Below are 27,831 nucleotides of genomic sequence, written 5' to 3' on the forward strand. Positions count from 1 at the left end.
CCTCATCTCCAAGGAATCCAGGTGACCAGACCTGAGCACAGTAATCCAAATGTGGAAGTATCAATGCTTTATAAAGGGGAATAATAACCTCTTTATCTCTGGATGTCAGTGTGTTCCTCAACAACCAAGTAATCCTATGTGCAATCTTGGACACCTTAGCAATGTGTCCTCTGAACTTCATCTCCCTATCTACCAATACCCCTAAGTCCCTAGCCTCATCAATCTCCTGGAGTACCTTTCCATCGATGTAGTACACAGCTAGTAATCTTTTAATCCCAAAATGCATGACTTTACACTTTTCCACATTGAACTGACATCTATTTTCTTTTGCCCATTTTACCAGCTTATTTAAATCCTCCTGCAAACTTTCAACATCAGCTTGATTTTTTATTGCACTACACAACTTTGCATCATCAGCAAACAACTGAATATCTCCCTTTAAGCCGTTTCCTATATCATTTATATACAAATTAAACAACATTGGCCCAAGCACAGAGCCCTGAGGCACACCACTGGTCACCTGCCTCATTCTGGACTCGGCTCCTCCATACACCACCTTATGGTATCTCTCCCTGAGCCATTCTCCTATCCATATCACCAATTTAATATCCATTTCCATCTGCTCCAATTTGCGTAACAGTGTTCTATGGGGTATCCTGTCAAAAGCCTTAGCAAAATCCAGAAGTACCACTGTGTAGCCAGTTCCTTTGTCCAACTCAGATGTTATTCTATTATGAATAGTTAATAGATTGCTAAGGCAGGATCTACCTTTAACAAAACCATGTTGGCCTCTATAGAGTATCATATCCTGATCCACCCATTCTTGAATTTTGTCTTTAACCAACTTTTCCAATACTTTTACCACTACTCCTGAGATGGTGATTGGTCTGTAATTCAATACCGCAGTTTTAGAGCCACCCTTATGCAAAGGAACCACTTTGCCTAACTTCCACTCCCTAGGGACCATACCAGAGTTCAAACTTAAGTTAAATATCCAGGTGAGAGGGGTTGACAATTCATTTGCACATTCACGCAACACCCGAGCTGATATTCCATCTAAGCCTACCGCAGTGTTTGCATTTAAGTTTTGCAATATATTTAATACCTCTGATTCTTTAGCTTCAATTCTCACATTAGGTATTGCTGTAGGTATAGAGATATCCTCACTTGGGTGATAAAGTTTTGAAAAGTGATCACTCAGTAACTCGACTATTACATCTGATTTTGTCACCTCAATACCATCAGCACCCACTAAGGTTATCCTTCCGAAGTCATTCTTCCTCTTACTTGCCACATAGCGGAAGAACTCTTTGGGATTACCCTTGATCTCTTTGGCTAAGGTCTTCTCATAATCTGATTTAGCTTTTCTTACTATGCTGGTAACCTTCCTAGCTTGAGCCTTGTACTGCTCATGGGTGTCCTGATCGCCTTTCTCCTTGTAAATTCTCCATAACATTTTCTTTTTTTTGCAGTTCAAGCTTGATACTACTGCTCATCCATCTAATGCCTGCCTTGTTTGACCTCCTAACCATGGGGACACAATCTGATATTGCTTTCCTCAGATACCCGCTGATTTTATCCCAAGCACTGCTAACATCTTTCCCTTGCAATATGTTCTGCCATGGGATGGCTGCAAGCTCACTCCGAAGCTTGTTATAATTGCCTAACCTGTAGTTCCGTACATACCCCTTCTTAATAGAAAAATCCACAGATTTTGCAACCTCCCAAGTCAATACCACATGATCGCTTTCACCAACTGGAGGTAACGAGGACACCTTACTTATGCATATAACCTCTGAACCAATAACCAGGTCCAACACTCTCACACCATGTGTCCCTTCAGTTACGTGCTGTTTCAAGTAATTATCTCGTAGAAGATGTATGAATTCCATTTCCTTTTTGCTATGTGATATTTCCTCCTTCCAATTGATATCACCGTAATTAAAATCCCCCATAATAATCACCAAGCCTTCACTCATTGCACTAAGTTGCTGATGCATGAATTCAATATCTTCCCCCGTACTCCCTGGCCTATAGCAGCATCCAACTGTATATTTGGTTGCGTTGGTCACTATTTCGCACCAGACTGCCTCAAATGAACTCTCATTCACATGTCTATCATCATAATATACTACTTTCTTTGGCTGCAACACATCAGCTATCATCAACAGTACTCCTCCTCCTGTTCTATCTTCTCTATCCTCCCTGAAAATACTGTACCCATCACATTCAATTCCAGTGACCACATCTTCTGCTGACAGCCAAGTTTCACTAATGCCTACAACTTTTGGTGAGATTTCACTGACTAATGCCAAAAATTCTTCTCTCTTATTTCGAATGCTTCTAGCATTGGTATACAAAAATTGCAGATTCCCTCTAGATCTTGTACCGGCTTTAGAACTGATATATAAGTCACTAACTACCGTAGTCCTATGCCGATTTTTATCCCCTCTCTTCTGCAATTTATTCAGCCTATAAGGATCAATAAATACACAATCAGTGCTAAAGTTTCTCTCTCTTACACTCAACCTTTTCAATATTAGTTTCCCTGCCCAATAACTTCAACCTGTTCAGAAAACAATAACTTCTTCAATCGCTTATGTCCTTCCATGTTAAGATGCAGTCCATCTCTAGCATACAACTGCCTTTTTCCTTCAAACACACTCCAAACATCAACAAACTCCAGACCTCTTTTTCTGCACATTCTTGCAATCATATCATTCATTATCATTGCTCGTCTACTTAACTCGTAATTGTCAAAACGAGGCAGCACACACACTATTCTCCCATTGACACTTTTCCTCTTCACAATATCTAATAATGTTCTTAAATCTTTTCCTACCCGATTTATACTACCTCTCAGGTCATTCGTACCCACCATCTTGTGCTGCCTCCATGATGCGTTTTCAATATTACATGCCTAACCTCCTCATCTTCCAGAGAGCGAGGTTATAGTTGGACATGTCACAAGATAACAGCAATAAAAAAAAAGAAACTTTTTGTTATTATTTATTAGAGTTTTTACTTTAAATTATAGGGAATCTAAGTTAGATAGAATGTATAGTCTGAAGGTAGTTTTAGTTGAGGAATTTTCACCTAAATGTAATATTTCAATATAGTTTGTAATATATTCTGTGTGGTGTATAAAAAATAGCAGCAGCTGCAACTCAGTTTGCCAATGGCTTATCACCAAGTCTGTCCCCATTTAAAGACTACATTTAGCACAGCACAATATGGCATTCTGTGGTATGTACACATCCCTGCAGGTGAAAGAAATGTGGCAGGTGAGAAATTTCGGAGTGCACGTTTGTAGAAAATGTAAAAAATGGGAAGAACTTTTGTGATTTAGAAATTAGCATAACGGACCTTGGTAGCATTACATTAAAAACAGGGTGAATACTGACCGAGAGAAAGATGAGTAGCATGATCGAGGAAGAGGAAAATAAACGGAATGTGAATGAAAATATAAAAGTAGCTGCCTATTCGAGCAAGAATAGGTAGCTTGCAGAGCAAGATAGATGGAGTGAAAGAATAAGTGGAATGTATCAGATATGATGAGAAGAGTGAAAGAAGAGATTAGGAGACTGGAAACAACGAATGCAAAGTGAATCAGAGTAGGAGTGTGTGTGTGTGTGTGTGAGAGAGAGAGAGAGTTATGGGAATGATAAAAGGGGAAAAGGAGAACCAGTGAAAGAGAGGGAATGAGAGAAAGGCAAGACAGTGCAAGAACCAGGGATGGAGAGATGCCAGGAGGGCAGATAAGTGGGGAGAGCAAAGAAAGAAAGTGTTAGTTAGAAGAGAGAGAGTGAGGGATGCAAGTGATATAGGAAGAAACAGAGTGGTAAGAGGTATGATGTATGGAGACTTGATGGTCTGTGGTGTATAAGACAGAATGATAGAAGAGTGTTTCCTGTAGGAACGATAGATAGTGTGACTATGGCGATGAAGTGAGGTGGAAAGGTGAATGAGATGATTGATGGTTGGCATGAATGACTTGAGACGTATTGTGAATTGGGTGGCAAGAGATCTGAGGTTCATGCTTGAGTTTATATGGAAGAAAACAGAGAGAAAAGATATGAGTGTGTTGCTCAGGTATGATAATGGAGAGCTGCAGAGAAGGGCATCAATAATGGCCAGTGTGTTGAAAGAGAGGCTTGGAATATGTGGATGCTTGGAGGGCATTTGAGGACAGAAAGTAACTGTATACAAGAGATGGCTTGCATTTGAATGAGGAAGGCCATAAGCATCTGGAGAGAATGTTGTTCTCTGAAGAAGTGTGTCGATGCAGGGAAACTAGAATTATCAGGGTGGATGGTAGCAGGGGTGGCTTCTTGTGGGAATAGTTGCTTGGGAGAAAAGGAAATACACTGCATAATGCAGAATCCAGTGGAGTCTGGAGGGAATAATGATAGGTATAAAAACAGTGACAGTGCCTTGATTCTTTATACAAATGCCAGGTGTATCCGGAATAAAGGAGATAAATTGGTGGCGCTGATAATGTGAGCATGTCCATAGATTATTGGGATCAATCCTTTCTTTTAGGGTTACACGGTGATCAGCATTCATTTTAAAATTTTATGGAATTTACAACCGTGTTAAAAAACTTTATTATCCCGACGTTTCGATCTTTACATCAAGATCATCATCTGGAGCATACATAAATATACAGGACAAGCTGAGTTACATCATTGAATGTAAGCTAGAGAAACAATGATTTGATCACATGTTATTCTACTGGCGTGACCTCTGGTGAAAAAAATAATAAAATAAAAAAAAATAAATAAAATAAAATAAAATAAAATAAAAAATAAATTTTTACATCAAGCTAAATTCTATTTTACAATGACAGGAATAAACATTCTTTTAGATGGTTTTCTTTCAGAAACTATTGGTGTCCTATTTTTAGTATTACAATTCTTATTTTTGATTTACAATACTGGATTTTCTACAGTCCTGTTTATAGTTGTTCTTGGTGAGGAAGGTCGAATATATACCTTCCATATGTTTGGGATTTTTAGACCATCATTGTTGTTCAGATTGGGGTGGTTGATAATAATCTCACAGGCTTCCTTGAATTTCTGTTTTCATACCATGTTCTAGTGTGATGCAGACAGCTGGTGGTTTTCCAGTCAGTTCTGTGTAAGGTATTCAGGGCATGATCAGAAAGGCCAGCTTCACTATAATTATTATATTTAATGTGTCATCTATGTTCTTTTTGTCTAATAGGAATAGTGCATCCTGTTTCTCCTATATATGGTATGTTGCAAGTACAATAAATCCAGTATACTCCAGGGTGAGCTAGTGGAGGGAGTGGGTCTTTGGATGAGTTGAGTAAGCTTTTTAATTTTGCAGGAGGTTTAAAGGTGGCTTTGAGGTTGTACTTTTGTAGTACTCTGTTTATTTTATCTGATATTCCTTTAATGTAGGGAATGGTTATAGTTTTACTGTAGTCTGGTTTGTCTTTGTTTGTTATTGTGATTTTGTAGAGAATTTTGTTAATAGTATTTTGGCTGTATCCGTTTTTTTGTAAGTTATTACTGATAATTTTAAATTCATCTCTCAGTGCCTGTTCACTGGAACAGATCGTCTGAGCTCTGTTTTTTAGCGTGTTGATGACACCTAGTTTTCGTGTTGGGTGGTGGTAGGAATTTATGTGTATATATTGTCCCGTAAGAGTGGAGAATTTGGAAGGAAGTGAGACAAATGATTTTGAGAGCGTATGGTGTGAGGTAGAGGTAGGCAAGACAGGATATTTAGTGGGGTGTTGCTACAGACCCAGGAGCACAGAGGATGGGGACCAGGAGATGTTTAGACAGCTAAGTTTGGCAAGTGCAAGAAGAATGATTGTTATGGGAGATTTTAACTTCATTAGTATAAATTGGAGAGAGGAAGATGCATGTAGCAATAGGGAAATGGAATTTCTAGAATTCTTGAGGGACAAATGTCTTAGGCAACATGTAACAGAGGGAACAAGAGGTTCAAAAGTTTTGGATTTGGTTATAGCATCAGAAGAGTTGATAATAACTGAGTTGACGTCTCTCCCACCAGTTGGAGAGTGTGACCATATGGTGTTGGAAAATGAATAGACATGCAGGAGTATCAAAGAGACGGGAACTTATGTGGAATTATAAGGCAGGTGATTATAATAGTCTTAGACGTCAACTTCGGGAAGTTTCATGGAGGGAGGAATTGGAAGGCCGGGATATCACCAGTGCGTGGGAAATTGTGAAAGAATATTTGTTATCAGCAATGGTAAGTTGTATACCACGAGTGAAGAAGAGGACGCAATTTGGAGTAAAGTGGATGACAAACAATATTAAACAGGAATTGCATGCGAAAAAGAGGCTATGGAAGAGATATAAGGAGACAGGCGAAGAGATGCATGAGGAATATAAGACAGGCCAGAAGAGTGACTAGTGTGGTAAGGAAACCGAAACTGGAATATGAGAGGAGATTGGCCCTAAGATCCAAAGAAAATCCTAGGGAATTTTTTAGCTATGTGGCCAGTAGGAGGAGAAATGACTGTGGAAGAATGATATTGTGGAATAAAAATGGGAATAGAGTGACTTATGCAGAGTACATAGTGGAATTGTTCAATGAACACTTTATTGGAGTATTTCATCCTAGAGGAGTCAGTTTTAATGCTAGAGGGATAGGACTGGTTCGAGGTCTGGAGGTACAGGAGGAGAGTGTGTTTCAGATACTGAGTACTCTGGATGTCAGTAAAGCTGTGGGACTGGATGGTATTTCACCATGAGTTTTGAGAGAATGTGCTAGGGAAATGACAGTGCCTTTAACGTGGCTTTTCAATGAAAGTCTGGCTTTGGCAAAGGTGCCCAGGGAATGTAAGGAAGGTAAGATAGTGCCATTGCATAAGGGTGGTAACAGACTGGAAGTGTCTAATTATAGGCCAGTCTGTGTGTCATCAGTAGTTGTTAAGATCTTGGAGAAAGTAGTGAGGGACCGTATACAGCATTGGGCAGATGAGGGTAATGTTATCTGTGAGAATCAACATGGATTTGTGAAAGGACGCTCTTGTTTTAGCAATATGCTAGCCTTTTATAATAAAGTTACAAGAACATTAGATGAGGGAAAAGCATATACTGCAATTTTCTTAGACTTGGCGAAGGCATTTGACAGGGTGCCACATGATAAGCTGATATTTAAGTTGCAGCACATGGGTCTGGATGTCAGATTGGTCAACTGGATTCAGGATTGGCTGTCTAATAGGTATCAGAGAGTTGTGTATGGTGGAGCAGTTTCCAGGAGGCAGAGGGTTACAAGTGGGGTCCCATAGGGCTCAGTACTAGGACCTATATTGTTTAACCTTTATATCAATGACATAGCCAGTGGATTGCAGGGGAATATTCAGTTGTTTGTGGATGATGCGAAGCTGGGAAGGATTATTAGTAATAGTGCAGATGTGGTAGCCCTGCAAGAGGATTTAAATAAGCTAGATAGATGGGCAAATGAATGGGGGTGTCAGTTTAATGCAGCAAAATGTAAGGTCTTGAGGTTTGGGAAACATCGATGGGATGCTGCATACTCTATGGGAGGAGTTATACTGGAGGAAGTAGGGGAGACAAGAGATCTGGGGTTGATGATTGATAGAAACCTGAAGTTTAGGGGATATATTGCAAAGGTGGTGAAGGTAACACAGAGGATTGCTGCTATTATGAGAAGGACACTGATCTGCAGAGATAAGAGGGTTATCATTCCGTTGTATAAGTCTCTGATCAGACCACACTTGGACTATTGTTCTCAGATTTGGTCCCCAGGATTTGAAGGGGATAAATTAACTGTGGAAAGGATACAAAGACGGATGACAAAGATGGTTTCAGGACTGTACAAGGATAGTTATGAGGATCGGATGAGAGAATGTGGAGTGCAGAGTTTGGTGGATAGAAGAAGGAGAAGTGATATGATTGAGACTTTTAAACTGTTGAGAGGTGGTTACGGGGTTGACACTGGGGAGTTCTTTCGCTTGGTTGATCAGCGGGAAGGAGTGATGACAAGAGGCCATCCCTGGAAGTTACGAAAGGAAACTGTGAGCAAGAGGGTAAGGAGTGGTTTCTTTGTGTGGAGGGTGGCTGAGCCGTGGAATGCGTTGCCTGATGGAGTGGTGGGAGCGAGAACGGTCAGTGAGTTTAAAGAGTGGTATGATAGACTTTGTGTTTCTCAGGGGGGGACCTCCCCTCAATGAGTCTTGACAGACTTTATGTCTTAGGAAGGACCTCCCCCGATGAGTCTTTTAACTCCTTGGAGGCCTGAATAATAATAATAATAATAATAAAGTATGTGTCAGTTTTCGGTAAACAGTGAAGGAAAGATTGCCCGAGGGAAAACGTGTGACAAGTGTATCTAGAAACGGAAGTGTGTTGTGTTTTTCAATTTCAATTGTGAACTGTATGCGTTTGTGTTGTTTGTTTAGGTGGCTAAGGAATGTGTCTAATGTCTGGCGGCCATGGGACTATATCGCGAAAACATCGTCAATGTATCTAAGCTAGACTTTGGGTTTTAGGGGGGGGGGGATTTAGGGAAAGTTGCTCAAAATCTTCCATGTAAAAGTTAGCAGTGGGGGGAGAATAATGGCGAGCCCATGGCTGTGCCTTCTTTTTGTAAATAGATGGCGTTTTGCCATACAAAAGAACCCGACCGTAATACATGCGCAAAAAATGCCGTGATATCTGGAGGGAATTTGTTCTGTAGGAGAAGGATTGTGTCATTGATTGGGACATTCGTAGAGAGCAGAGATGTCAAACTGACTAATAAATCATCTTTTTCTAATGTAATGTCTCTGATGATGTTTATGAAGTGTTGTGTGTTTTTGATATAGGAGGGGGAATGACCTACCAACTCCTTGAGTGTTGCCACTAATTTTTTGGCTAAGTGATACGTTGGGCTATCAATTCCTTCAACGATAGGTCTTAGCGGGGTGTTTTCTTTGTGAATTTTCGGTAGGCCATAAATTCTTGGGGAGCGCGCGTAGTGAGGAAACAGATTTTTGACTGTATCTTCGGGCCATGTGGTAATCGACTTAAGTAGTTTCTTTGTTATGTTTTTTGTTCTGTTAGTTGGGTTGTAATTAACTAATTTGTATGTGTTATTGTCAGAGACCAGCAGATTCATGTTTTCTATATAAGTGGTACGGTTTAAAATGACGGTGGCATTTCCTTTATCGGCTCTGGTTATTACTATGTTCGGATTTGTTTTAAGTGATTTTATCGCTGTTAATTCGTGTTTAGTTATGTTGCTTGTTACTGTTTTGTTATGGTTTAAAATGTTTGCAGTTTCTATACGTATTTTGTCTCTACGTTATTAGGTATGAATCTTAGGCCTCTTTCCATATTACAAATAACTTCAAGTTTGTCTATCGTTTTCGGTGCTATAGCAAAATTTAAACTTTTGTTAAGTATAGAGATTTCGTCTTTGTTTAGAGCATGGTTAGATAGGTCGACTATGTTATTGATACCTGTGGGTGATTGGTGGCTGCTCCTGTTGTTTCTTGCTGTTTCCTCACTACATGCGCTCCCCAAGAATTTACGGGCTACCAAAAATTCACAAAGAAAACACCCCGCTAAGACCTATCGTTGAAGGAATTGATAGCCCGACGTATTACTTAGCCAAAAAATTAGCGGCAACACTCAAGGAGTTGGTAGGTCATTCCCCCTCCTATATCAAAAACACACAACACTTCATAAACATCATCAAAGACATTACATTAGAAAAAGATGATTTATTAGTCAGTTTTGACGTCTCTGCCCTCTACGAATGTCCCAATCAATGACACAATCCTTCTCCTACAGAACAAATTCCCTCCAGATATCACGGTGCTTTTTGCGCATGTATTACGGTCGGATTATTTTGTATGGCAAAACACCTTCTACTTACAAAAAGAAGGCACAGCCATGGGCTTGCCATTATTCTCCCCCCACTGCTAACTTTTACATGGAACATTTTGAGCAACTTGCTCTAAATTCCTCCCCTCTAAAACCCAAAGTCTGGCTTAGATACGTTGACGATGTTTTCGCGATATACTCAACTCATCCAAAGACCCACTCCCTCCACTAGCTCACCCGCGAGTATACCGGATTTATTGTACTTGCAACATAACATATATAGGAGAAACAGGATGCACTATTCCTTTATTAGACAAAAAGAACACAGATGACACATTAAATATAATAATTATGGTGAAGCTGGCCTTTCTGATCATGCCCTGAATACCTTACACAGAACTGACTGGAAAACTACCAGCTGTCTGCATCACACTAGAACATGGTATGAAAACGGAAATTCAAGGAAGCCTGTGAGATTATTATCAACCACCCCAATCTGAACAACAATGATGGTCTAAAAATCCCAAACATATGGAAGGTATATATTCGACCTTCCTCACCAAGAACAACTATAAACAGGACTGTAGAAAATCCAGTATTGTAAATCAAAAATAAGGGACACCAATAGTTTCTGAAAGAAAACCATCTAAAAGAATGTTTATTCCTGTCATTGTAAAATAGAATTTAGCTTGATGTAAAAATTTATTTTTTATTTTATTTTATTTTATTTATTTTATTATTTTTTTCACCAGAGGTCACGCCAGTAGAATAACATGTGATCAAATCATTGTTTCTCTAGCTTACAGTCAATGATGTAACTCAGCTTGTCCTGTATATTTATGTATGCTCCAGATGATGATTTTGATGTGAAGATCGAAACATCGGGATAATAAAAAAAGTTTTTTAACACGGTTGTAAATTCCATAAAATTTCAAAATGAATATTGGGATCAATGGTTGACAGAAGACGATATACTGACAAGAATAGAAGTAGCAGGGTATAGCATTTTTTGGCAGGATAGGAAGAGTAAACATGGTGGAATACTACTTATGATAAGTGATGAGTTGTGTCCTCTCAGAGTGGAGGATTAGAATAGCAATGGCACTAATAGAAAATCCTAAGGAATTATTTTGTTATGCAGAGAAATGATTACGGAAGAATGATGTTGTTGAATAAAAATGGGAATAGAGTGACTGATGCAAAGGAGGAGGACATAGTGGAGTTGTTCAATGAACACTTTATTGGCGTATTTCAGCCTGGAGAAGTAGGTTTTAATACTAGAAGGATAGGACAGGCTCAAGGTTTAGAAGTGCAAGAAGAGAATGTGTTTCAAATACTGAATACTCTGGATGTCGATAAAGCAATGGAATGGGAGAGATTTCACAGGATTTTGAGAGAATGTGCTAAAGAACTGATAGCTCCTTTGACCTGGCTTTTCAATGAAAGTCTGGGCATGGGAAAAGTGTCCAAGGAGTGGAAGGAGAGTAAGATATTGCCATTACATAAGGGTGGTAGCAGACTGGAAGTGTCAAACTATAGCTTGCATTTCATCAGTAGTTGTTATGACTTTTAGGAAGGACAAAACAAGATAAGAGAGAAGGGATATAATGCTAATCAGATAATCTGAGTATATAGTTTGAGTAGAAAGATACGATTACTATTAGTAATAATCTTCCAATTTTTTTTTTTTTTTTTTTTTAAATGTTGCGCCCATACACGAGAGGTTGGTAGAAACTTATAGTACATTAGTACTGTGTATGGGTCGGGAAAGAAAGTACTCGTTCACATTGGATTTGAATGCCTGTATATTGTATTCCTTAGGGAACACATCAAGGGGAAAGACTGTTGCATAGTATAGCAGTTGCAGGGATGAAGGAGGAGAAGAAACTTGTTCTGTGGGTTTCAAGGTGCACTGTGTAGGGATGTTGAGCAGCAGCAGCTGCAAGTGTTCCAACGAGCTTAGTACTAAGTGGCGGAATTATTGATGCTATTTCAGATGAACATTTTCCATGGAAATATTTGTAGAAAACACAATAGTGCAGAGACTGATCATCTGTGCAAAAGTGTGGGGAGTGAGTTGGTAAGAGATGGGTCATTAATAAGTCTGATTGCTCTCCTCTGTATTGAATCAAGCATTTTGAGGGAGTTTTTTTGGGGGCCCTCACCCCATATGTGGGAGCAGTATTCGATGGTTGGGTGGATTTGTGATCTGTATAAGTTTAACGGCTGTTCAGGGGAGAAGTAACGTCTTGAGTGAAAGAGAAATCCTAATTTTTTAGAAGCTGAGGATGCAATGGTTGTTATGTGTTTATGCCAGGAGAGACTTGATTCAGAGTAATTCCAAGAAGAGAAATCTCAGATTTTCTGGAAATTTGGGTGTTGTCAAAAATAATACTGGAAGAAAATGGTTCTTTTTTATGAGAAAAGACAGTACTGGGTTTTATTTGCATTGAAATTGACTAGTTATTTGAACCCCATTGGCGGATGGCTTGGAGGTCTGAATTGAGGGCAGCGGTGGTTGTTGTTCTGTAGGTTGAGGTGAGTTGTGTGGAGTAAGGTTTATCAAAAGAAAAGGAGTAGTGCAATGTGCTGTCATCTGCAAAACCATGTATTTGGTTGGAGGTAAGCTGAAGTATTTTATTGATATACAGGGTGTTCGGGATAAATTTGACATATTTATAATTAATTATATTTTTCCGTAAGTTACATGTATTAACACACACTTCTCTTCATTTAAAAGTTTGGACCCTTCTTCATTCATATACAAGATGTCAGAAAGGATGGATAGCTGGAACCCACCTGAATCATGGAAGAGAATAACTTGTATCATGATGATTCGTGCCCGCCATCAAAATAAGGATATTACGACTGCTGCCCAATGCTCCCTGAATACAGTAAAAACAATCAGGCATGAACTAGAGACTTGCAATGGTGACTACGAGGATGTAGCAAGAAGAAAGATCCCTAGCAGACGATCTGATTGCGTTCGTACAGCAGAATTCCTCGCAAATCTGCAGGAACAGGTGTTGAAGAACCCTGGCATTGGAATTCGGGCTTTGTTCGTGGAGTTGCTAACTGTAGTCAAGCCCTGGATAACAAGGGTAGCCAATGGTAGGCCGTATGTATGGCAGCAGGATTCGGCCCCTTGCCACACCTCTGGGAAAAGTCAAAAATGGTTGTCTGAAAATTTCTACGACTTCACCAGTCCAAATGTTTGGCCTCCAAACTCCCCAGACCTTAACCCCATGGATTATTTTGTATGGGGCGCAGTTGAAAAAGACACCAATCGCACTTCCAGTAATACAAAAGCCCAGTTAATGGATAAAATTAAAACAGTTTTTGCGGCCCTTCCCAGGGAGACTGTAGCATCAGCTTGTTCGAGGTTCCGAAGCAGAATTGAAGCTGTGATCGATGCTAATGGTGGTTATTTTGAGTAAATCTTGTTGATAGTATTGTAATTAACTCTGCCTGTAATGTTTTTTTGTCAATTCATTAAATTTAATAGATACAAAGAAGATTTTCTTTTTCCTTACGAAACTGTCAAATTTATCTCGAACACCCTGTATATAGTAGGAAGAGGGTTGGTGAGAAGACAGAACCTTGAGGAACCCCGGCATTATTTGAATGGTGAGAGGATAACGAGTCAAACTTGGAGATATCAAGTCCAACCGCTTGAGATTTGTCAAACTTCTCCATGGCATTTGTCCAGAGATGGGTGACATGTGTGAGCAGATCTCCTGTTGGTCGGCAGTGACGGAATCCATACTAGCGGTCGTTTATCAGACGGGGTAGCTTCAAGGTAGTGTAGGTGTTTTGAATTGATGATTTTTTCCATTACTTTAGACAGGACTGAGGTGAGCGAGATGGGATGGTAGTTGTCGCCCTTCTTGGGAATGGGTTGAATATAAGCCAATTTCCAGGCTGTGGGATAGATACCAGTGGAGTAAGACAGTAAATACATATAAGTGATATAGGACAGGAGACAGTTCTGGTGCTCAAGCCTTCAGGACAATTGGAGGAATGCCATCATGCAGCAGTGAGTTTGAAGCCATCTGGTGTGAGTCAGCTGGGTATTGTTACAGATTGGATTAGTTGCTGGTGACGATGAAATGCATTGTCAAATCAACCCAATGGGTAGTAAAAAAGAAATCATCTTGGTAAATAGTTATCTGAACATTGATTAGGTAGTGGAAGCTAAATTTATTGAGCTGTTCAGAGATAACTTTCTCAAGCATCATGTGGCAGATGGAACTTTATGTCAGAGAGTGTTAGATATGATTATAGTGTTGGAAGAAGTTTTCAAACCTGGGAAGTGGCCTGGAAAAAAGTATACAGATCAGGAAGTTATGTTAATCTGAGAAAACTACTAGGTTTATTCTCATATATTGGTTGCTGGATGAAAAAGATGTCATTGAAAAATATTAAAAAATTGAAAAGCATTAAATTGAATTAATTGAAAAGCATTAAAAAATACTTAAATGGTACAATATTGGAATATGTCCTTAAATTTCAAAAAATGAATAGGGTAGGAGTGAAATGGCTGTGCAGTCTTATTGAGTAAGAGATTCTCAGAAAAAAATCATGTGGAAGAAATACTGTGTGCATAAGGATGATCTAAGTTATGAAAATTATAAGATGTAGGCCAGAAGAGTTACAAGTATATAACTCAACTATGTATTTCATCTTGATAGATTCTGACTTACACCAGATGGCTTCAAACTCACTGTTATATGGAAGATTATTACTAATACTCTAATCATATCTTTCTACTCAAACTATACTTAGATTATCTGATTAGCATCACATCCCTTGTCTCCTACCTTGTATACAGAAAACTGAGTCTCAGTAAGAAAAGAAACTCTGCAAGGTAAAGACACTCTGAAAGAATAACTCTACTCAGTTATTGTCATGAGTGCCCATTTCACTTGGATAATATTCCTGCTGTAATGGAGCTCATTGCTACCTCTACACTGAATGAAGAAAGCCAGTTGTATGAGGTACTAAAAGAGGTGGTACTAAAGTGGTTGCATAAACTAAATAGGAATTTGACAATAGGAACTGATGGGATATTAGCACATATGCTGAAAGAGTGTTCAGCTGAACCAGATGTGCCTTTGATCTGATTGTGTAATTTGAGTCTCAGTACAGTAGATTCCACAGGAGTGGAAAGAATGTATGATAATCCATTGTGCAAGGTTTTTGGAAGAACTTATTTATCTAACTATGACCTACCAGTATAGCTGGAGTGGCCATGAAGATTTTAGAAAAGTTGGTAAGAACTTGCATATAGAAATGGGTTGACAGAGAATCTTTACTTTGCAATGAACAGCATGAATTTACTAAAGGAAGGTAATGTTTAGTAACCTGCTCACATTTCATAATAATGTCAGTTTAGTTAGACATATATGTCATGATATTAATGGACTTTTTCAAGGTCCAGGATACCTCACAGAAGGCTATTGCATAAATTTGTGGATGTTCAGTTGTTTTTTAATAATGCAAAGAAAGGCAGGATAACCAGAATGCAATTGACATACAGAAGTTGCAGAATGATTTGAGTAGGCTGGAATTGTGGGCAAGTGAAAACTGTTGTCGCTTTAGTGTCAGTAAATGTAAATTATGCACTTTGGTATGATGAGATATCTGATGGGTATGAGGATAAGGAAGTGATTTACAAGACCCCGATATGATCTTACCTGGACCAGATCTGTTCACAGAATATAGTGTATGTGCAGATCTGGTCTTCTGGTTTCCAAGGTGATGCAGATAGTTCCAGTGGAGAGGGTGCAAAGAAAAGTGTTAGACAGTATTAGGATGATGGTGGAATGGAGATTATGAGGGCATACTGAAATTACAGACACTAATAAATAGGAAAAGAAGGATGATAATTACAGAGGCCTATAAACTTCTGAAAGGGTTGTACAAGATATCAGTAGATGGAAATTTTCATTTTATGAAGGATGGGAGAGGACAAGTAGGCATTCAGAGAAATTGAGAATGAATGCAGTCAAGAAAAGGGTGAGAGCTAGATTTTCTCTCATAGAGCAGTTTGTGATTGAAATGACCAACCTTTGGTGGTAGTGAGTGAGTAGTATGTACAAATCCTCTCCCACCCCTGATGACTCACTGACTTTCTGAAGGTCTATTACATAATAATAATGATAATATTTTGGCAAAGGTATTTCTAGAACTAGGTCTAATTCACAAATATTTGGACTACTTAAATTCAAAAATTTCACGTTTTAGCATTTCCCCATCTATAGTACACAAAACGGCATCTCCCCAGATTCATGGAATGTGGGTGGTATAAACATTTAGATCTGTCAGTCTGTATACAAATTGTAAACAACAGCTTAAAAATTTACATATATAATTTAGTGGAATATTAAAATTTATACTATTAAACCAAGGATATTTCCAACATCAGATGTAATTCGCAAATATTTGGACTACTTAAATTCAAAATTTTCACATTTTAGCATTTCCCCATCTGTAGCACACACAAAAAAGACATCTTCCCAGATTCATGGAATGTGGATGGTATTAACATTTTGATCTATCAGTCTGTATAAAAATTTTAAAAACAGCTTAAAAATTTACAAATATTTAAAAATTAAATGAATATTAAATCCAGCATTGTTTCAAAGCAAAATATAGAAACTATAAAAGTTTTGTATGAAATTTGACCAGAGAGCTTACAGAATACACTCGTCGATATTTACAAGTTGCCCTAGGACCTTACAGGAGAGATGATCACTGCCCAAGCGTCCATATATTCCCCTTCTATTGGTCCATTTTGAAAAGGTTTCACTAACCTGACAGCTATTTTAAACTGGTTGGTTTTCATCAGAGACTAGGCAGAAACCTTAGCATTTCCCAAGGTTTCTGCCTAGTCTCTGACGAATCAGCGAGCGTATTCCTGTAAGCTCTCTGGTCAATTTTCATACAAAACTTTTATAGTTTCTATATTCCGCTTTGAAATAATGCTGGATTTAATATCCACTTAATTTTTATAAATTCACATTGCTGAAGTGAAACCTTTTGGCTCTTTATTTTACTTTCACTTAGTAAATAGTGCATATCAAGCAAATAATGAGAAAAGTAGTTCTAGTTCTGAATATGATTCCAAATATTTTTGCTATAACTCTAAGAACTAGAACTACCTTTACTCATGCCTATCCTGATATGGATACTCTCAAGTAAATGCTTCTACTCATATTTAAATATTTTGATATGGATAGTCTGATATGGATATTTTGATAAGGATCGAGTCTAAAAATCTATATCTCACAGTTTAGTAGATTATTATATATTCAGAATTTTTATTTTGTTAAAATTTACAGATTTTACATTTGTGATTTAGGGGGGTTTCAAAACAATAAGCCTTTGAATTCAGTAGAAAAGTATGATCCAGAAACTAATACCTGGAGCCTTGTTGCCTCTATGACAACATGTCGGGGAGGAGTAGGAGTATCTGCACTTGGAGGCCAGCTCTATGCAGTAGGTGGCCATAATGGAAGCAACTATCTTAGTTCAGTAGAAGTGTATGACCCATTCTTAGATAGGTAAGTTTTAATAGTGTTTGTGATTTTCTTTCTTTCATATTCACCAATTATCTCTTTCTACCTTATAATCATTATTATTGATAGCTTAGCTAAAAAATGAGAACCTATCCTCTTTGTATCAAAGTGCTTCAGATCACCTGATATGTGGATACATGTTACCCTTGAGCTAGTAAATAAGTGGTCTGTAAACAAAAATGAAATTCTGTGTGAATGTGTATTCCCCCCCCCACCCTCTAACAATGCATTTGTTATGCAACATCTAATATTATGAAAAACATTGTGAAAAAACATTATGTACACAGTTTTGCCATAAATACTGTCATAACTTCTGCACACCACTGCATTGTCCAGAATTGCACAAGCCTAGTTTCACTAATGAAACCACAACTCTCTAAAGAGCTGTTTACAGCTACATGGTTCTCATGCAGTGGGGGAGATTATGAGAACCATATAGCTGTAATAGCACTTCACCAGGTTGGAATGCAGCCATCTGTTATTTTCAACAAGCTAAAAACACCACTTGGTATCAGTAGAATGTTTGTTGTGTATTGGTCTATTAACCATTATAACAATATAGAAAATGTATCTGATGGACAGAGAACAGATCGATCACACTGCACTAGAACAAAACAGCTCGTGAGGGCTATGAAGGCATGCTTCTGCTATAATCCTGTGAGAATGCAAAAAGTTATGTCACATCAGATGAACATTTTGCAGAAAACGATGTCACATGTACTAACTGGACGCATCGTAATACCACAACTTATGTGGCAGAGGGTTAGGATAAAATCAAAGGCACTTCTCCAGTGGCATGCAAACAACAGGCACAGAGATATCCTCTTCACAGATGAGAAGATTTTCACCACTGAAGAGTCCTAACATCATAACTTATGTGGCAGAGGGTGATAAAATTAAAGGCACTTCTCCAGTGGCACGCAAACAACAGGCACAGAGATATCCTCTTCACGGATAAGAAGATTTTCACCAATGAAGTCGTTTAATTGCCAAAACAATTGGGTATATGCCCTAGATAGTTGGACAGCACAGCCATAGCACCCAGGATTCAGAGATAAGGTTTTTTTTGCCTGTAGCATGATGAATAAGTGAGATAGCCTGCAGAGATAGTTGTTAAAGCTTTGTCAGTGAATGAATTAAAAGCAAGATCTAATAAATATTGTCGGAATAATGTTTGGGTGGGCTTTCTATAGAAACTTTGACTCCATGAAGATGCCTGAATAATAATAATAATGTAATTGTTTGTGGTATGTCATGTAATAACAAAACCTGATGCATTATTAACTGGTAATTTCCACATAGTCCCAAAATTCCCTTTGGGAGATATACGCTTATCATTAGCTATTTAAGCTGTTGAGCACAGCTATGAAAAGGGTTGACCAGTAGATGTAGCATTCCCAGAGAATTTGAATGAGCTGTCTGTGTGTAGGTAAGTTTTACTATTGATTAAGAGGTTTTACATGCTTCTGAGGTTTTACATTTGAAAGAAAAATGCATTGTATTTTTTCTTTCATTTCATTTACTGTAATTGTGTATTGAAGTAAATAACATGTCTGGAGGATGATAGTAGACAGGAAAGAAACTGAAATTCATGGAGTACATTAATGGGGGAAAAAAAATCAGCTAATGCTTTTTATTCCCATATAGGGAGTAGGCGAGGCTCTATCTAACTATTGGAGACTGAGTGGGCAGTTCAATCTCCACTGGTACTCAATCAGAGAGGCTCAACAAGTGCCGCCATCTTGTGGTCCCTAATCCTAACACAATATATTTAATGTCTGAAATAATGTGGGTTCTACGGTCGATTTTCTTGAATTTACGGGACGAAAAACCTGAGTTACTTGGAGAAAAAATCTGCTTGCCTGTGCCATAGATCGATTAACTCGGGCACCGGTCGAGAAAAGGCTTAGAAAAATTTCCTCTAGTTGAATTATATTAGTTACCATTCATTTCATTCTGAACTTGTTGATTTTCTTCAAGCAATGTGTTAAGACTCTATAAGAGAAGAAGTGGGCATATGGATTCTGGAAACAGTAACAAATATATGTATTGGAATGATCCTCACCAAATGCCAACTAGATTCGAAAGCAAGTCTTCCGTCGTGCGGTCAAGTGCTGTGGTGTGCAAACGGCACATCCACTGAGCTACATGTGAGGAAAATGTGATGAATTATATTGGTGATGAGGAAGGCACTGACATATAGAGATCACTTTTCCACTTTACGGCCATAATTAGGTTGTATTTTGACTACTGTGTGCAGTTTTGATCACCTGTACATAGTCACTTTTTCAAAGTGACGAAGAGATTTGGAGAGTCTGGAGAGAAAAGTGACTGAGAACAGTGTTGGATATGAGGACAGATTTTCACAGCCTAGTAGGTAGAAGAAGGAGGAGGAGGAGTGAATGGATGATGGTAGCTGGACATCAAACACCAGTATATATATGAAGTATAACTTGATAGGGAAGGGAAAGTTATACTTGATTAATGTAGATCAAATTATTTAAAGGACAAACAGCTATTCCGGATAGTTGTATAAGGAGACCCTTTAAATCTCAAAGGTGGCATTTGTGCATATGTTCACTGTGATGTACCATATCAGACAGTTTCCTCTTTGGGTAAAAAAACCCTCATCCCCCATACTCATCAGAGTAATTTATTTTCTCTATCATTCTTCTAATATTAGTTACCATTCATTTCATTCTGAACTTGTTGATTTTCTTCAAGCAATGTGCTAAGACTCTATAAGAGAAGAAGTGGGCATATGGATTCTGGAAACAGTAACAAATATATGTATTGGAATGATCCTCACCAAATTTGAACCTCATATTCATGGTTAGATTATTGTTTTCAGTCTTATGATTCAATTTGCATGAAACATGTCACTGAACCCATTTTTATTCACACAGGCACATTTATTCCCTGCTCTACTTTAAATTCTCATCCCTTTCTCCAAGCAATGTGTCAAGGCTGTACAAAAGAAGAACCAGGCATATTGCAATTGGCTTTCATAAAAATCTGCATCTTCCTTTTATGCTTATACCAAGCCAGAAATAACTGCAAGCAAATCAGCACATCCAAAACTGATTTTGAAAAGTATAAAAGCAGGAAACTTGTATGACATCCAAATGGTAGTCATGCTTACAGGTCTTGTGTCAAGCTGCTGACTGTAACTTTTGTGCTATCTACTTTTTTGAGGCAGCTCAAAAAAAAAAAAAAAAAGAATCTCCTGGCTGCTTACTTTTCCTTTAATTCTTACATAGATGATCTTGGTCTTTCTCCCATCCCACAGCCAAAACATGTCCCTTTTTTGATTTGTCACAAAAAAGAGATCAGAAGAATCTTGTGAAATGGGATATTGCCAAAAAGTCTCCTAGTCATGATGACATTTCTTCAACTGCACTGAAAGTTTGTACTCCAGGACTGACACCTATTCTCTGGCCTTTTTATTCTCTCATGTTATTCTCATGTTATTATGGCCTTTTTTATTTTCTCATGATAGCATCAGCCTGGCCAAAGATTATTGGGATCACTGAAACGTGGTTGACAGAAGAGGATATAATAACAGGAATAGAAGTAGCAGGGTACAGCATTTTTCGGCAGGATAGAAAGGGAAAGCGTGGTGGTGGAGTACTGCTTATGATAAGTGACAACTTATGTCCTCTAAGAGTGAAGGCTTTGGAAGGCAGTGACACTAATCATTTTGAAAGCATATGGTGTGAGATAGAGCTAGGCAAGACAGAATATTTAGTGGGGTGTTGCTCCAAACCAAGGAGCACAGAAGGTAGGGACCAGGAGATGTTTAGACAGTTGAGCTTGGCAAGTGCAAGAAGAATGATTGTTATGGGAGATTTTAACTACAGTAGTATAAATTGGGGAGAGGAAAATGCATGTAGCAATAAGGGAATGGAATTTCTAGAATTCTTGAGGAACAAATATCTTAGGCAACATGCAATAGAGGGAACAACAGGTTCAAGAGTTTTGGATGTGGTCATAGCATCCGAACAGCTGATAATAAATGAGATGACATCTCTCCCACCAGTTAAAGAGAGAGTGACCATGTGGTTTTGACTTGGAAGATGAAAATACATGCGGGAGTAGCAAAGAGACAGGAATACATGTGGAATTACAAGGCAGGTCATTACAATAGTCTTAGACATCAACTTGGGGAAGTTTCATGGAGGGAAGAATTGGAAGGCCATGATATCATTAGTGCTTGGGAAATTGTGAAGAATTATTTGTTAGCAGCAATAGTAAGCTGTATTCCACAAGTGAAGAAGAGGACACAATTTGGTGTAAAGCGGATAACAAACAATATTAAACAGGAACTGCATGTGAAAAAGAGGCAATGGTAGAGGTATAAGGAGACAGGTGAAGAGCAGATGCATGAATAATATAAGACACAGGCCAGGAGAGTGACTAGTATGGTAAGGAAGGCGAAACTGGAATATGAGAAGAGATTGGCCCTAAGATCCAAAGAAAATCCTAGGGAATTTTTTAGCTATGTGGCCAGTAGGAGGAGAAATGATTGTGTTAGAATGACATTGTGGGATAAAAATGGGAATAGAGTGACTGATGCAGAGAACATGGTGGAATTGTTCAATGAACACTTTGTTGGTGTATTTCATTCTGGAGGAGTAAATTTTAATACTAGAGGGATAGGGCAGGTTCGAGGTTTAGAGGTACAGGAGGAGAACGTGTTCCAAATACTGAATACTCTGGATGTCAGTAAAGCTGTGGGACTGGATGGTGTTTCACCATGAGTTTTGAGAGAATGTGCTAAGGAATTGACAGCTCCTTTGACCTCACTTTTCAGTGAAAGTCTGGCTACAGGAAAGGTGCCCAGGGAAAGGAAGGAAGGTAAGATAGTGCCATTACGTAAGGGCAATAGCAGACTGGAAGTGCCTAACTAATTTCTCCAAGATCTTAACAACTACTGATGACACACAAACTGGCCTATAATTAGACACTTCCAGTCTGCTACCGCCCTTATGAGGATAATGTTATCTGTGAGAGTCAACATGGATTTGTGAGGAGGCACTCTTGTTTTAGTAATATGCTAGCCTTTCATAATAAAGTTAAAAGAACAGTAGATGAGGGAAAGGCATATACTGCCATTTTCTTGGATTTAGCGAAGGCATTTGCAGGGTGCAACATGATAAGCTGATATTTAAGTTGTAGCACATGGATTTGGATGTCAGGCTGGTCAGCTGGATTCAGGATTGGCTGTGTGATAGGTATCAGAGAGTTGTGTATGGTGGGGCAGTTTCAAGGAGGCAGAGGATTACAAGTGGGGTCCCAAAGGGCTCAGTATTGGGACCTATATTGTTTAACTTTATATCAATGACATTGTCAGTGGATTGCAGGGGATGTTCAGTTGTTTGCGGATGATGCGAAGCTGGGAAGGGTTATTAGTAATAGTGCAGATGTGGCAGCCCTGCAAGAGGATTTGAATAAGCTAGATAGATGGGCAAATGAATGAGGGTGTCTGTTTAATGCAGCAAAATGTAAGGTCTTGAGGTTTGGGAAACATTGATGGGACACTGCATACTCTATGGGAGGAGTTATACTGGAGGAAGTAGGGGGAGACAAGAGATCTGGGGGGTTGATGATTGATAGAAACCTGAAATTCAAGGGACATATTGCAAAGGTAGTGAAGGTAACACAAAGGATTGCTGCAATAATGAGAAGGACGCTGACCTGCACAGATAAAAGAGTTATCATTCTGTTGTATAAGACCCTCATCAGACCACACTTAGACTATTGTTCTCAGATTTGTTTCCAGGATTTGAAGGAGATAAATTAACTGTGGAAAGGATACAGAGGCAGATAACAAAGACAGTTTCAGGACTGTACAATGTTAGTTATGAGGATCGGCTGAGGGAATATGGACTGTGGAATTTGGCAGATAGAAGAAGGAGAGGTGATATGATTGAGACTTTTAAACTGTTGAGATGTGGTTACAGGGTTAACACTGGGGAGTTCTTTTGCTTGGTTGAACAGTGGGAATGAGTGATGACAAGGGGTCATCCCTGGAAGTTATGAAAGGAAACTGTGAGCAAGAGGGTGAGGAGTGGTTTCTTTGCAGAGGGTGGTTGAACTGTGGAATGAATTGCCTGATGGAGTGGTGAGAGCGAGAACGGTCAAAATGAATTTAAGGAGTGGTATGATAGACTTGTGTTTCCTAGGAAGAACCTCCCACAATGAGTCTTTTGACTTCTTGAGGCCTAAATAATAATAATAATGTTTTGGATAGGTGTATCTAGCCTGCAGCTGAGAAATTTGCTGGTATACCAGCAAATCTTTGCCATCTAAATACTATCCAATTTCACTCCCTTCAGTTCTTTCTAAAGTAAGTGAAAATTATTAACATTCAACTTCTATGCTATCTTGAAGCCTCTCAACTAATAAACAGTTGCTAGTATGGATTACACCTGTGTCAATTAACAGGAGAACTTCTTGCTTATGTTATCCATAAGCTCATTTGTACATATGCCATATAATATTTTCAACCAATTTATACAGAAAACTTTATAAACATAGAAAATGAATTTATATAGAATCAAACTGACCAATTTTATTATGTCAATTTTAACAGGTGGGAATCAGCTTCTGGTATTGAAGTTTGTCGAGCAGGAGCAGGTGTTACATGGTGTTCTTCCTCAACAGATTTTCATTTTAATTTGATTAAAACATGTAGAGCAAACTTTGAGCTAAAAAGAACATGGGTATTGAAAGCTAAATAGAAGACTATTATGTTCTTCTCAATAATAATATAGAACACAGTATTTCATTATGTCTATAAGAAAATATTTTGCCATAAAAGAATAAGAGATTATTTGTTCCTGTGGAATAAGCAGATTTTAAGTGGTTCATATTTTAATGAAAATTTATAATTACTTTCTTCCGAAGGTATACACAAGTTACTTTTCAAATGAAATGTATGTATATAAATATAGTATCTGTTACATTCAGATATATGATAATGTAATTTTATTTTACTATGGATAAAAAAAAGTTTCCTCTTAATATTAGAATGTGATTACAAAAAAATATAATATGTTAAAATTACCCATCTCATAATAAAAATATCTTCTATTCAATGATCATGTCCCCTTTTCTTTTGTACTTTTTTAATTCATACTTATTTTTCTTTAAATTAAATTGTGCTGTATTTTCAATTTTACATTCCCTTTATACTGAATACTACTGTATCCATTATAAGCCACTAGATAAGAAACAATCTAACTGTGTCACACAGCTACAGAGAAGAGTATATAGAAAAAAAAAAGCATATAAGTAACTTATTACATCTGTACATGAATGCTAGTAGTATCCAAAACAAAGGGGTAGAGTCTGTAGACATCAGTGAGACCCAGTTATAAGATGCAGACATATTAATTGGTATCAAGTGTAAAGAATACAATATTTTTAAGAAGGATAGGAGGAGGGGGAAGTGTTGCTAATGATATTAGATGGCTTGAATCCAGTTAGTTTGAGACTTATGACTAGAACACTAGTAACAGTTTTTCATCTGGCAGTAAATTTGAAGCCATCGGGTGTGAGGTGGAGGTTAACAAGATCAAATACATAGTTGTTAATCCAACAGCTAATCCAACACTAGGTGTTACAGACCTAGTGGTGGATTAGCTGCTGGTGATGAAGAAATGCATCACAAATAAAGATAATGAGTGAGAAACAAGTAATCATAATGGGGGGGGGGGGGCTTTAATTATCCAAACACTGATTGGGTGACAGTAAAATCTCATAAGAAGAATGAAATTAAATTTATCGAGCTGTTGTGAGACACCTTCCTCAAGCAACATGTGAAAGAGGGAGCTCATGGACAAAGAGTGTTCAATTTTATTATTGTGTCAGAGGAGGTTTTAGTTAGAGCAGTGTTTCTCAACGTGGGACGTATGCCCCACAAGGGGGCAATTTGAATATTTTGGAGGCAATTAGAACATGTGCTTGTACATATTTATATTATACTTTTTCAGAATTTGGCTGACTATTATGCTGGGGGGGGGGATCATCAAAATCTTTGAGACGTTGAGGTGGGGCATGATCCAAAAAAGGTTGAGAAACACTGAGTTAAAGGCATAATTGCCTACCTCCAGTTGGTGACAGTGATCATATAATACTCACTTAGGCAGCAGCTAAGTTTATGAATGTTACATTCTGAAAAGGTTACAAGCTGAACTACAAAGCAGGAAATTATGACTAACTGATGAGTATGCTGGGTTCTACACCATGGTGTCAGATGAGACAGATGAGAAGAATATCAACAAATACTTAAATGATGCAATATCAGAATGTGTCCATAGCGTTCAAAGAATAAATAGGATAGGAGCCAAATGGATGTGCAATCTTATTAAGCAAGAGATTCCGTAAGAAAAGGATAATGTGGAAGGAATACCATGCGCATAAAGATGATGTCAGTTGTGAAATATATAAGGAGCAGGTCAGAAGAGTCACAAATGTTGTACAGAAAGCTAATGAAAAGAAACTAACTCTGCAAGCTAAAGACAATCCCAAAGAATTCTGTTATGCTGCAAGTAAAAGAAGGAATATGAAAGAATAACTCTTCTGAATGCAGATGGTGTGAGGGTGACAGATGCAGAAATATTGCTCTCACTGCTGTCTCTTCACTGAATGAAGAAACTCCTGTGTATGAAGAGGAGGTACTATAGCTGTTGCACAAATCAGTAAGACTTCTGCAATAGGAACTGATGGGATATTAGCACAGATGCTAAGAGTGTTCAACTGAATGGATTATTTCTTTGATCTGGCTATATAATTTGAATCTCAGAACAGGAAATATTCCACAAGAGTAGAAAGAATGTATGGTAAACCCATCGTATAAGGGTGCTGCAAAGACTGGTTTATCCATCTATCGATCTATCAGTATCTCTGGAGCAGTGATGAAGATTTTGGAAAAGTTGGTTAGAGCTTGCATTCAGTAATGGGTTGACAGAGAATCTTTGCTTTGCAATGAACAGCATGGGGTTTACTAAAGGAAGATAATATTTGAGCAACTTGGTCAAATATTTGGAGAAAATTTAGTTCTTTCTTTGGCTCTTTGGAGAAATGATCCAAAGAAAGAACTAAATGGATTGATATAGTTAAGAATGCTTTAGAAGACAGAAACAGAAGAGATGATCATATTAGAGGCATGAAAAATAATAGTACATTTTGGAAGAAGAGCATTAATTAGTATTAACAGACATTCATGGAGTGAAATGTGTAATACTGACATAGTAACATATGTCAGACTGCATCTAAACTTACTCACACATCTCCATATTTATGGCATCCTCTAGAAGTGCATTCCCCTAACTCACACCACTTACCATGTAGAAACATCTACTTCTTATTCCCTCATCTGCCACACCATTATGCAACTTCCAGGGATAGCCTTTCTCATTCTTCATTTGTTCGAGTTCCCTCAACTTAAACATAGCTCATTTCTATGCACCAAGCCCTTTAACTAGTCCTTCATAAGTAATATATCAATGGTCTCTAATTGCATAGTCTTCTCATATAGTCATAGTATAATCAAGTGAAAGTTTTTCCACTTGGTTATACTATAAATTAAAGATGTCAAGAAATCGTTATACTCTTGGTTTAATCCTTTATCTGGGTGCAAGCAAACAAAGTTTGCACCTGAAGTTTTTTTTTAAGTTTAGTTTTGAAGTACAAGCAAATAGATGCAAAAAAAACAATCAATGCTTCCAAAACAGAGTTCGAAAGAGCAAAAAGCAGGAAATTAGCAGCCTGTTCAAATGGCAACCAAGCCTTTTGGTCTCTTGCCAAAGCAATGTGAGGCAATCGGTCATACCTTCTGCTCAAAAACTATTCCCAACCCTATCATATCCAGATGGCTCTATAGCATCATCACCTATAGAAAAAGCCAATCTCCTGGCCTCATTTTGCTTCCAATGCATGCATAATTGAAAATAGTAAATGTCCCCCAACCATTTCAGATGCTCAACATATAATGCCCCTATACCAATTGTACTGAAAGTTTGTGCACTAGAATTGACTCCTATCCTATGTCACCTGTATATACTGTCTTACTCCACTGGTATCTATCCCACAGCCTGGAAATTGACCTATATTCAACCCATCCCCAAGAAGGACAACGTCACTTCCATCCAACTACTGCCCAATTTCGCTCACCTCATTCCTGTCCAAGGTAATGGAAAAAAATCATCAATTCCCAACTCCTACACTACCTCGAAGGTACCCAACTAATAAATGGTGGTATGGATTCCATTGCTGCCAATAAACAGGAGATCTGCTCACATATGTTACCCATCTCTGGACAAATGCCATGGAGAAGTTTTGGTGAATCTCAAGTGGTTGCACTTGATATCTCCAAAGCATTTGACGGCACAAGGGCTTATTAAGCA

General features: G+C 38.2%; 1 protein-coding gene across 5 annotated transcripts in view; it reads left to right on the plus strand.

Moving 5' to 3' along the window:
• The window catches only part of LOC150104800 (kelch-like protein 8), a 235,894-nt gene extending 211,375 nt beyond the window's left edge, over positions 1 to 24,519 (plus strand). For all 5 annotated transcript variants that reach the window (XM_090395976.1, XM_090395978.1, XM_090395979.1 and 2 more), the window contains exons 8-9: positions 17,203 to 17,404; positions 24,015 to 24,519. In XM_090395976.1, coding sequence (XP_090252102.1) covers positions 17,203 to 17,404; positions 24,015 to 24,162 — 350 coding nt within the window. In that variant the 3' untranslated portion in view covers positions 24,163 to 24,519. The remainder of the gene's footprint in view (positions 1 to 17,202; positions 17,405 to 24,014) is intronic.
• Positions 24,520 to 27,831: the final 3,312 nt, after the last annotated feature.

Source organism: Typopeltis vanoorti, chromosome 7, assembly GCF_054136105.1.
Source record: "Typopeltis vanoorti isolate ZY-2024b chromosome 7, IOZ_Tvanoo_1.0, whole genome shotgun sequence".
Classification (NCBI taxonomy): Eukaryota; Metazoa; Arthropoda; class Arachnida; order Uropygi; family Thelyphonidae; genus Typopeltis; species Typopeltis vanoorti.